The sequence below is a fragment of the Myodes glareolus genome, chromosome 16, assembly GCF_982192425.1.
Source record: "Myodes glareolus chromosome 16, mMyoGla1.1, whole genome shotgun sequence".
NCBI lineage: Eukaryota > Metazoa > Chordata > Mammalia > Rodentia > Cricetidae > Myodes > Myodes glareolus.
In genome coordinates, this window is record NC_142041.1 from 527,071 (window position 1) to 539,870 (window position 12,800).

Genomic DNA, 12,800 nt, shown 5'->3' on the forward strand with positions numbered 1-12,800 from the left:
TTGTGTGTGTGTGTTTGTGTGTGTGTGTGTTTGAAAAGGCCAGAAGAGGGTTTAGGTATCTCCCTCTATTGCTCTCCATGTATTCCTTTGAGACAAGGACTCTTTTTGAACCTGAAGCTTGTTATTTCTTTGTTCTTTTGTAAATTAGTAAGCCCAAGAAGTTTTCCACCTTCCCTCAGAGCTGGAGATAAAGGCGTGGGTGCTGCATCTCAGCTCCAGTCCCTATGATTGTGAAACAAACACTTTTAACTGCTAAACCACATCTTCAACCCAGGTCATTACAGTCTAAATAGGTCAGTTGACATAATACTTGCCATTATTTGGGTAATAGTCCCCATAAATTGTCAAAATAAGTAGGGTTTTAATCACTCTGAGTTATTGTTATCATTTTAATATCTCCCCCAAATTTCAATTGTTTAGAATTAAATTTTAAAATTCACAATATGGTGGTATTTGAAGATATAATTAGAACATGAGGGCTTTGTCTCATTTATTTATCACCAGAGCAGTTGTTTCTCTTCTGATAAGTTTGATTTACCTTTTTATGTGGTTCACGCTAACACATTGTGACTTATCAAGAAAAAAAAAGTCCTTATCAAATGCCAGTAACATTACTGTAGACATTTTAGACCATAGAACCATGAACTAAATAAATCTTTATCCTTCATAAATTCTTAGTATGTTGTAAACTCATACATAACAACAAAAGTGAAGTAAGCGCTGTCATGACTGAAACTACTTTATTTCAGTGCTGAGGGTAAGGCATGATGTATAAAAGGCACTCATTTATGAATGAAGGAAATATCGTTTAACTGTTTCTAAAGTTCTAAAGTTCTAGGGTATTTTCCTGAATATCAAATACTTTTCCATTATCAGGTTGGAATATACAATTATGAAATTTCACCTCTTCATTCACCTGAAAAAACAAAATTCTTATCCTAAACATATATTTATATGAAATATAGGTTGAAGCAGAAGTTACAATATATATGGATTTTATTATAGTTATTTATTTAATTTCAATGTCAATAATGATTTGCCTTTGTGTAGTACTTTGAAAATTTATCAAAATAGGGGGCTGAAGAGTTGGTTCAGCAGTTAATTCTTAGCATTCACATCTGGAGGCTCACAACTGCCTTAACTACAGCTCCAGGGGATCTAGTGTCTTTTTTGGATCTCCTGAAACACCTGCATGAAGCACGATTAATAAAAACCCAGAGAGAGAAATTGGGGTTCAACCTGAAGGTCAGAAAAGTAAAATAGCCAGTCACTGTCTTTTATCTCTACTTCAGTCCGAAACAGCAATTCTGCCTCCAGGAATTTCAGAATGAGACTGTGAGTGAAAGCTGTCTCCTCCCATTTTATAATCCTCTCTAGGGATGGGATTAAAGGCATGCACCACCTGGTTTCTATGGCAAAATAATGTGGCTACTGGGATTAAAAGTATGTGTTACCACTGCCTGGTCTATAAGGCTGACCAGTGGGACTGTTTTATTCTCTGATCTCCAGGCAAGCTTTATTTATTAAAAATACAAATGACAAGCCACTACAGCATATACTCACACAGAAATGTATACATGAACATAAATAAAAATAAACCTTAAAAAATCATCAAGATAATGGATATTTGTATATCTTTTTGTTTTAACATATTCATTCCCTCATAGCACACTGCTTTTATCTGGAAAATATTTTGTACTTCATTTAATACTTGCAAAAAGTTCCCAGTGAGAGGTTTCTCTGATTTCCTCTTTTTTAAAAATTGGAAATAGAGGCTAAATAAACTAAGAGTCTCAAGCAAAAATTACGAGGCTGACCTGTGACAACATTAAAACTGATAACACCTATATCACCTGACATACATACAAATATACTGTATCTTACAATGAGTACAGTACCAAGACTTATGTCTTAATAACCAATGGAATAATATGAACATTTAAAAATAAAGTAAGTCATTTGAAAATTAATGTCCTTTTACTCTAGGAAGGATCCCTAGGCCGAGGTCCTATTCCTGTTATTATTTTTATTTGTATGAAGTAATTTCAAGGAGTTGGAGTGATGTTTCAAAGGCAGTTATTACAACTGACTGAAAGTACAAGTACATAATGGGTACTTAAATATAGTTCAGAACTTCTAATTATTTCTTAATGATCATTTTGATAATTTCCCAAGGAGATCAGGCATAATCAGTGAGCCTAAACTTCCACTACCTCTTGCATATTTTTGGGTTAAATTAAGCCTTTTCTGCAAGCTTAATTAGCATTCAGATGAAGTAGACATCACTTCAAGAGAACAGAGGCTGACAGCATGCTTAAAGCTAGATCGACCCCAACTTATGCCTGTTTCTTGTGCTAATTTGGAGAAAGTGTTGAAAGGCAAGCACTTCAGGTAGAGCAAGATAACTCTCAGTGAGAGTATATGCCAGAAAAATTAGAATTCTTGTTCTGGAGGCTATTCCCAAGGCTAGAGGGAGCATCACAGTACTCAGGATACCTCATCAGAAAAGAGAGATGATACTCACAGAATGGTTCCTTTACCATTAACACCATGAAGAGCTCCTTTGGAGGTGAAACTCCAAAAACCCCACTGTAGAAATGCTGGTTGAGAACCTTTGGAAATCTCAGAAGTCTAATCCTTGAAAAGCTCGGTGGTTATTTCCCGTATGGTAGCACAGCACCTTCAGAAGACTCCCAAGTAGTCTTGAAGGCACACAGACTTTCTCAAAGCAGTTTAGAATATCAGATCTGAACCCTGCCATTACTTCAGTTAATTTAGGTAGCCTCTAAATGAGCATGACTTGTTTTCCTTTTTTATTCTCTGCAAGTCCTTGTGGAAATAGTAAATAAATATCAAATTGAATTCAGCTACCTAAACTTTGGTCAAGTAATAGCTTTTGTTCTCTGTCAATTATCTAGAATCAGGAAAATCTTCATTAAAAAAAAGCAAATCTAAAAACTAAATCAAAACCAATGAGAGTGACTTGCATTCGTCTGCCTCCTCTTTCCTTTCCTCCTAGGTCTGCACTCATTGTTTTTATTATTGGATGAATTTGATATGATAAAATCAGGAAGCTGCATCCATCCACCTCACACTTCCTTAAGCAAATTTGCATTGTTTCAAGGTACAAGCGCTAACGTTTCTATTGCTGTCTCCATAACCAGCCCCTTCAGGCACTGGAACAACTTGAATCTGTTTAAATGCACTAAGCCTATGCCATTCCTGTGTGCCACTGCCCCCAAAGAAACTCTTAAATCGCCCTGTTTCTTTCTTTTATCTTTTCTTCTCTCCCATTTTAATGGGATTTCATTTACATGAAGCATGATTTCATTTCACTTACAATCACTCTGTATTCTACCTGGATGAGTTTATACAAGTTGTACATGCTTGGTTTCCAGTGTGCCAGAATCTCTCCTTCCTTCCTCTGCTATCGTTGACAGCTCCTTCTCAGTCGCCCTGCCCTTTCTCATTCATCTTCATTGATCTCCTTAGTAACACTGGTGCCTTCACAGTTGCAGCCTCAGCCTTCTTTCTCATACCATGCCTCTTTAAGCCAGCTTTCATTATATTCCAGTTGCCAAACATTCACCTTCGATTTCATCTTCTTTCATCTGATTGATTCCACCTATAAGCTGGCATCTCCATCTGATGTATTTGAAGTGTTTCACACCTCATTTGATTTTGTCTTTTCCCACTCTTCTAGTCCCTTATTTGCTTCCATTACTTGAATATGTCAGGCTCTGCCTTATCTCTCAGATCATCGCTGCAACTTCTCATAAAAAATATTAGCCCATCGATTTCCTTTTTCTTTTTTTAACTAAAGGACTGTTTATCTTAAGGCTTTACAAAGGTCACAGCTGACAAACTGACAACTTCTCTCTACCCACTTCCAATATAAATAAGTGCCTCTAGCATTCTGCCTTCCTCTAACAACTTCTGTTTCTCTTTATATAAGAGCACACTTTACAGTTTTTCATTAAATTACATTAATTTTTTGTTTCCTTTCTCTTGCTTCAAGTCAATCTTTCTAATGGCCATATTTTGGAACCAGTTGGAATTTTTTAAGGCTAATATGTGGGACTCATCAGGACCAGCTGAATGTCTATGTGGAACTCAGACTCCTTAGTTCATATGATGCTGACATACTGTGATTTGAACACCTTAGTACTAGACTGTAAACCTCTGAAGGACTTTGGTTGTTTTTTGCTCATTACCCATTATAGCACCTGTCCCTGAATATTAAAAACTGCTTATTGCAGCTGGGAAGTGGTGACATACACTTTAATCCCAGCACTTGGGAGGCAGAGACAGGTGAATCTGTGGGCTCGTAGCCAGCCTGGTCTACAGAGTGAATTCCAGAACAGCCATGGCTACATAGAGAAACCTTGTTTCAACAAATAAACAAATAAACAAAGCAATAACAACAACCTCCCCCCAACACAAACATATAAACAAAGCAATAACAACAATCTTTCCCCAAAAGAACAAACAAACAAAACAACTGACTTATTGTTTGTGGAATACATAATTTAAAATGGTTTTAACACATGTCTTACTATAGTTCTCTACATCCTTCCTGCAGCCACAAATCCCTTCTTCTCTGCCTTTGCCCAAGCCAGTTCTTTTCCATACTCAGGCAATACTGGATTCACTTAAGTTTGTTTACCAAGACTTATTACAGGCTTCTTCTTCAGGAGTCTTCCAGCAGCTGCCCTTGCTTTTGTCTTATAACCTGGTATTTATTTGACACTACTTTTGAATGGAGTAAGTGCTTTTCATCTACACTTACTTGTGAACTCTCCAAGGTCAGAGGTCATCTCCAATTTTTATATTGTTTATTTTCATTTATTTTTATATTTTATTTGTTTTTAAAATTTTATACAAGTATGCATAACATGTTGAACATATCCCACTATACCTCTCTACCTTCCCTTTCTGTTGTATCTCCTATTAGTTTCCTTTGTCCTCCTAGACATTTTACTTCTACTTTAATGTTACATATACTCATACTTTTATGTTCTATTTTCAGATTTTCAGATTTTGATTGTTCACTTCATTATTGAGTTAGTTTCTCTCGATACAAAATTCAGGATCTCCTTGACTCTTGTTTTTGGAAAAGAACTTGCTCTGTAAATGAGGATGGCTTAGAACTCCCTGTGTCGCTCCTATTGAATCTGACCTTGTGATATGCTTGCCTCGTCCTTTCCTGAGTGCTGTGATTATAGACATGTTCTTAATTATTTTTTGAGATATTGATCAGAGATACTGATGTGGTGACATACACCTTTAACTCCAATACTTGAGAGGCAGAGATAGGCAGATCTCTATAAGTACCAGGGTAGACTGGCCTATAATACTGAATTCCAGGCCAGCCAGGGCAACGTAACGAGACCCATCAATCTGTGTAAAAAGACAGACACAATATATGAACAGTTATTATTTCTTCATGGTAGAATTTCATGCTTGAGGTTTATATTTTCTATTTAAGAAATAATAGACATGATACTTTTTTTTTCCTTTATACACATGTACTCTCCAAATCAACCTGGACTGCCACACAGACAGACAGGAAGTGCGGAGAGCATTTTCTTTGGCATCCTAGTGCAAACTAGAAGAATCACACATATGATACTTTTGTAGTCATAAAATTCACAATAAAGATGTAAAAATTGGCATTGATTATCTACTAATTGTGTGAAATAACAGATAGTTTGCTGATGATGTAGAAAAAGGAAAAGCACCTATCACTTCTATATTTAGTCCTTCATTTAAAATGTTCAAATTTGATGGCATATTGTGCTTGGTAATTTACATTTATACAAATACATTTTCAGATTATCTACATGTCTATCCTATGACATATGCAATGGAATCTATATTACCTTTTCCATTCTTAACTCTAAGAATTTATTGCTGCTTTATAGAATTAAGTATATGACTTAGTGCTTTATAATATGGAAGTTCCTCTGGACAGATTTTATTTCAAATACATTATTGACCTATGTCCAGATTCCTCCAATGTCTTATTAACTGTGCACTTGAAAACAGTATGCACTTACCTTTTTACACACAAAGTCACCAGGTAAATAAATAGTGGATTTCAATCTTAGCAGTAGGTCATAAATCATCTGTGTGTCACAGCCCTATAGAAGGAGAACAATAATTTTACAGACATGGTCAAAAGCAAACATCCTAAATTAGTGTAAAAATAAAAAAAGTAAGTAGTTAATAGTCATCCATCTTCCTCTCCAAGGCTAACTTTATGGACTTGCCTTTATCTAAGCTCTATAGAGAAAAGATACCAATATCAAGAGATTGTAACTTGATAAATATTTGGAGTGAGTCCTGTCTCTCAGACCTATTGGTATTCAATCATGTTCTTGTTCTCCTAAATTATAAAATGGCTATGAAAAAAATACTCATAAATGAAACTTACATGGTACTTAATGACAGTTATTAAAGATTATGTTTATGACATGTTCAGATTATCATAACTCACAGTATTTGCTAAACAGCTTTCTTTTGTAAAACAACATTACTAAAATTTTTGATATTATTTAACTCTTTAAACTTATGTATATGTCTTTCTTCTCCAACATAATGATCTTCTTAAAGATGGGAAGATACTAATGAAAGCAGTATCTGCTGCACTTAACATATTGGTTGAAACAAGGGAGCCTCCATCAGACTACCTGAAGCCCTCTACATATATGTGACAGTTGTATAGCTTGGTATATTTGTGAGACTCATAACAATGGGACCCGGACTGTTTCTAATGCTTTGACTGGCTCTTGGGAACCTATTCCTCACACTGGGTTGCCTTGCTCAGTATAAATACAAGGGAGGGAGCTTAACTTTTCAGAAACTTGATATGCTATACTTTGGTGATACCTGTGGGATGACTGCCCATTTCAAAACAGAAACAGAGGAGCAATGGATTGAGACTGGGGGATAGAAGGGAAGAGGAAGGGAATTGGAGAAGAGGAGGGAGGGAAAACTGGTCTGGAAGCAAAACAAATAAATTTTAAAAAGTAAAGTATTGTTTATTAAAGTAAAGTACTTTATTGTGACTGCCTGTTTCACACAGTCACCTTTTAGTGACCACTGGCTTATGGCTGACAATAGAGACAATCTACTAGTCTCACCCAACTATGTTCTATATGCTCTGTGCAGTGTGATTTTTTCTTTTATTGAAGATAGATTTTTAGATTCTTTTGCCATACAATATATTCTGATTATAGTTTCCCCTCCCTCTATTCCTCCTAGTTACTCTCCACCTCTTCTCCCCTCCAGATACACTCCTGTGTGTCTCTCATTAGAAAAGGACAGGCTTCTGAGAGATAACAAAATACAAAATAAGAAAAAACTATCACATCGAAGTTGGACACAGCAAGCCAAAAGGAGAAAAAAGTTCCAAGAGCAGGCACAAGAGTCGGAGACCACTTGTTCTCACAGTCAGGAGTTCACCAAAAATACTAAGCTAATAGTTATCATATATTTGCAGAGAACCTGTTGCAGACCCCTGAAGGCCATGTACTTGCAGTTTGAGTCTCTAGGAGCTCATATGTGTCTTGCTTAGTTGAGTCAGAGGTCCTGTTCTCCTGGTGTTTTCCATCTCTCCTGGCTCTTATAATCTTTCCAGTTCCTCCATTTGATTCACTGAACTCGGAGGGGAGAGATTTTATTTAGAACTCCTCTATTTTACACATAATGACTGGGAGGGGTGTCTCTAAATCTGTTCCCCTCTGCTGCTGGAGGAAGCCTCTCTGATGATGAATGGCTAAGACACTGATCTATGAATATAGCAGAATATCTTTAGGATTTGTTTTATTGAGTTTTTGGTCAAGTTTATTATTATTATTATTATTATTATTATTATTATTATTATTATTATTTGTTTTACCCTACGTCTCTGGGCTATCTAGTCTTTGATTCTTGGTTACTCAAGCAGTGTTGGGTATGGGCTTCTTATGGAGTGGGTTGTAAGTAAAATCAGACATTTGTTGGCTATTCCCACTAGTTCTGTGCCAACTTTGCCCTAGTATATCTTGAAAAGAGGACAGGTTGTAGGTCAAAGTCTTTGTGTCTGGGTTGGTGTCCAACTTTCTCTTTCAGTAACCTACTTAATGCCTTACCTTACCAAAGAGATTAGAACTTTGGAAGGAAGGCTTTATTTATATACTAGCTCAACTATTCCATGTTCAATGAGCTGTTGTCCTTGGCAACTGTTAGTTTGCAGAGAGCAACCCTTTATCTTCACGTCAGCCTGGATTGTTTGCAAATTTCCATAAGACCCCTTTGGCCAACAACTCAACTGAATGCAGCTCAGTCCCTCTACTAGAAGCCTTGCTTGACTACAAGAGATAACTAGGTGACACTTTGTATTCCCCATTACTAGGAGTCCGCATTATATCACCTTCATAAATTGCAGGGAATTTCCATTGCACTAGGTTTCCATGCCACCCCCAAATGTCCCCAATTCCAGACATCTCTCCCTACATTCTATCTCTCCAAGCCACCCCCAGCTTGATCCTTCATACTCCAATCCCTGCCATCCCCAGTCTCTCCATAAAATCTATTCTATTTCACCTTCCCAGGGAGATCCATAAGCCCCCCAACCCCTCCTCTTTACCTAACTTCTCTGCACCTAAAGATTTTGTTTAGTTATAATTTACTTAATGCTTAATTCCACTTATAAGTGAATACATACCATTTGTCTTTCTGTGTCTGGGTTACGTCACTTAGAATGAACTTTTTGAGTATCATCCATTTGACTGTGATGTCATTTTTTTAAACAGTTGAATAATACTCCATTGCATAAATGTACATGTTTTTTAAAAATCTATTCTTCTATTAAGGGACATCTAGGTCATTTAGTTTCTAGCTATTATGAATAAAGCTAAAGTGAGCATGGTTGAACAAGTGTCCTTGAGGTAAGATGGAGAGTACTTTGGCTATATGTGCAAGAGTGGTATATCTGGGTCAGGAGGTAAACCAATTCTCAATTTCCTGAGGAGCCACCATATTGATTTTCACAGTGGCTATACAAATTTGCACTCTCATCAGCAATGGAAGAGTGTTTTTCTTACTCCACATTCTCACCCCATTTTTAATTTAGATTATTTGTAGCTTTTGATATCTAGTTTCTTGAGTTCTTTATATATTTTCAATATTAGTCCTCTATCAGATGTGGAGTTGGTAAAAATCTTTTCCCATTCTGTAGGCTGTTGCCTTGTTTGATTGGCAGTGTCCTTTGCTTTATAGAAGCTTGTCAGGTTCATGAGGTCCCATGTTTTAATTGTTGATCTTAGTGCCTGTGCTACCTGTGTTCTGTTTAGAAAGTGTCTCCTGTGACAATGAATTAGAGGCTAGTCCCCACTTTTCTGCTACCAGGGTCAGTGTATCTTCTTTATGTTGAGGTCTCTGATCCACTTGGACTTTAGCTTTATGCAAGGTGGTGTATATGGATCTACTTATATTCTTTTACATGCAGACATCATATTTGCCCAGTATCATTTGTTAAAGATATTTTATTTTTCCCCATGTATATTTATGACTTCTTCATAAAAAATCAAGTCTCCATAGGTGTGTGAACTTACTTCTGGGTCTTTGATTCAATACTGTTGATCAATATGTCTGTTTTTATGCTAATTCATATAGGTTTTATTACTGTAGCTCCGTAATACATCATGAAATCAAGAATGGTGATACCTCCAGCAGTTCTCTTGTTGTTCAGGATTGTTTTAGATATCCTGGATTTTTTTTGTTAATATGAAGTGGAGAATTGTGTTGTAATTTTTATGGGGATGTATTGAATGTATAGATTGTTCTGATAGGATGACTATTTTTTACTGTGTTAAGCCTACCAATCCATGAGCATGGGAGACATTTCCATTTTCTGGTATATTCTTCAATTTATTACTTCAAAGACTTGAAACTTTTAATCATACAAATCTTTCACTTTCTTAGAGCTACCCTAAGATATTTGATATTACTTGAGGCTATTGTGAAAGGCATTGTTTCCATGATTTCTTTCTCAGTCTGTTTGCCATTTGTTTATAAAGGGAGGGGAGCTACTGATTTCTTTTGAGTTGTATCCTAAATCTTGTATCCTAAAATTTGCTAAAAGTATTTATCAGCTATAGGAGTTCTATGGTGGAAATTTTAGGGTCAGTCATGTATACTTTTGTATCATTTTCAAATAATGATACGTTGACGTCTTCTTTCCAATTTGTATATCCTTGATGTCCATCAGTTGTCTTATTGCTCATGCTTAAACTTCAAGTATGTATTGACTTGATATGGAAAGAGTGGACAGCCTTGTCTTGTTCCTGACGTTAGTGAATTGCTTTGGGATCCCCTCTATTTAATCTGATGTTGGGTATAGGCTTGCTGTATTATGTTTAAGGATATCCCTTATGTCCCTGATTGCTCTGTGACTTTTATGATGAAGGGGTGTTTGATTTTGTCAAACACCTTGAATATGTGGATTTTTTTCTTCAGTTGTTCATATGGTTGATTACATGGTATAGGAGGTTCTTCTGTATTTATGCTGCTTTTGTTGGTTGAATAAAGATACTGTCTTGGCCTTTTGATATGGCAGCCCTTAGGTGGACAGAGTAGACAGAATAGGAAGAAGGGAAGTATGACAGACGCCATGATTCTCCTGCCCAAGACGAACGCTGGTTAGACTCATGCCAGTAAGCCACAGTCAAGTGGTGATACACATTAATAGAAATGGGTTAATCAAGATGTGAGAGTTAGCCAGTAAGAGGCTAGAGCTAATGGACCAGGTAGTAATCTAATTAATACAATTTCCATGTGGTTATTTTGGGTATAAACTAACTGGGTGGCCAGGACACAGTCCGCTGCTGCTCCTCATTACTACAATAACATTTACTAATTTCCATATATTTAAGCATCTCTGCATCTCTGGGGTGAAGTCCAGTGATTAACCATTGACCATGTCAATGGTCTTGCTGTTTTCTTCGAATTTTTTGCAAGTATTTTGTTATTTTTGCACCTATGTTCATAAGAGAAATCGGTCTGTAGTTCTTTTCCTAGTTGAGTCATTATGTGGTATAGATATCAGGGTAACTGTAGTCTCATAAAATGAATTGGGTTATGTTTTTTCTGTCTCTGTTTTGTGGAATAATTTGACAATCTGGAAGAATTCTACACTAAAACCTTTTGGTCTTGGGCCTTTTTTGGTTGGTAGACTTTTAATGACTGTTTTTGTTGCACTAGAAGTTATAGATCTTTCTAAGCTGTTTATATAATCTTGATTTAACTGTGGTAAGTTGTACCTATCAAGAGAACTATCTACTTCTTTTAAGTTTTCCAGTTTGGTGGAATAGAGGTTTTCTGAAGTATGTTCTTTTGATTCTCTGAATTTTCTTAGTGTCTGTTGCTATGTCCTTTTTCATTTCTTATTTGTTAATTTGGAAAGTCTTTCTCTACCTTTTACTTAGTTTGAATATGGGTTTGTCTATCGTCTTGATTTTCTCAAAGAACCAATTTCTGTTTTGACCCATTTTTCATTCATTAGAGAGTTGTTCAGTTTCTGTGAGTTTGTAGGCTTTCTGATGTTTCTGTTGTTGCTGGTATCCAGCTTTAATCTGAGATTCTCTGATAGGATTTATGGAGTTATTTAAATTTTCTTATATCTAATGAGACTTTCTTTGTGTCTCAGTATATGCTCAATTTTGGAGGAAGTTCTGTGAGGTGCTGAGAAGAAGGTATATTCTTTCATGTTTGAGTGAAATGTTCTTTAGTATATTTAGGTTCATTTGATTTGTAAGGACTGTTAACGCCTGCATTTCTCTGTTTAGTTTCTGTCTGGATGGCCTGTCAGTTGGCAAGAGTGGAATATTGAAGTCTCCCACTATCAGTGTATGAGGGTCAGTATGTGATTTAAGCTGTAGTAATTTTTATTTTATATACTTAGATACCCTTATATTTGGGGCATAAATGGTAAGAATTTGTAGGCTTGAAGATGAAAAAAAAAGTTTGAAATAAAACTACATATATGTTTATATTTTGTTACTCAATAATGTGATTTACACAAAGGAAGATAGAGAATATATTAAATATACTATTGGATAGTGAAATAAATATATAAACTAATATCTCATGATCTACATGTAACAAATAGAATTATAAAAATGATGTCCATAAAGATATCTTAAAAGTATAAATCTTGGTGGCACCTTCTGGGGAAGGAGAAATGAGACTGGTTGTGAGGAGAACAGATGGGACTTCAATAATTATTCTTAAAATGTCAATAAGAGAGAGAGAATTTTATTCTCTGTGGAGACATACATTTCACTATTCTTCTAACCATCAAGTGAGCTCACTGGCCTATAGCTCTAATAAAGGAGAACAAATCAATGGGGACCTGTTAGACCAACCTAGGTGATAAACCCTAAAATAGATAAACAGACAATTAGTCCTCTTCTCAGTCCGAAAACACAAGTATTTCCATCAGTAGTTCCCAAAGGCTTGCTTAGGTTTTCCCAGAGAGGGCTACTTGAAGTATGACTTCCTATTAACACATTTGTTTCAGATCACATAAGCTCAACATAAATGCTATAGAGAGTAAACACTGGAATTTGTATTGCCAACCAAGCAATGCCACCTATGAGAGGATGTTTTATAGTAAGCTCCCCTGGTTCTGGCAGCTGTGACTTAGGGTCCAACCCTTCCCATACAGATTCTAACTTAGGAAAATGAAGCCTGCATGGTGAAGTCTTTCTATTTTATGGCGTGTTTGAGAACTACTACACTTTTTTAACCACAAA

At 36.0% G+C, this 12,800-nt stretch overlaps 1 protein-coding gene and 1 non-coding gene across 2 annotated transcripts in view; both read right to left on the minus strand.

Moving 5' to 3' along the window:
- Window positions 1-12,800, minus strand: part of Cngb3 (cyclic nucleotide gated channel subunit beta 3) — a 155,008-nt gene that overhangs the window by 23,543 nt on the left and 118,665 nt on the right. The window contains exon 14 of the mRNA XM_048420196.3: window positions 6,060-6,143. Coding sequence (XP_048276153.3) covers window positions 6,060-6,143 — 84 coding nt within the window. The remainder of the gene's footprint in view (window positions 1-6,059; window positions 6,144-12,800) is intronic.
- LOC125391451 (small nucleolar RNA SNORA31) lies at window positions 5,525-5,653 on the minus strand. Its single transcript, XR_007229137.1, has one exon. It is a non-coding gene; the product is annotated as a small nucleolar RNA SNORA31 (small nucleolar RNA).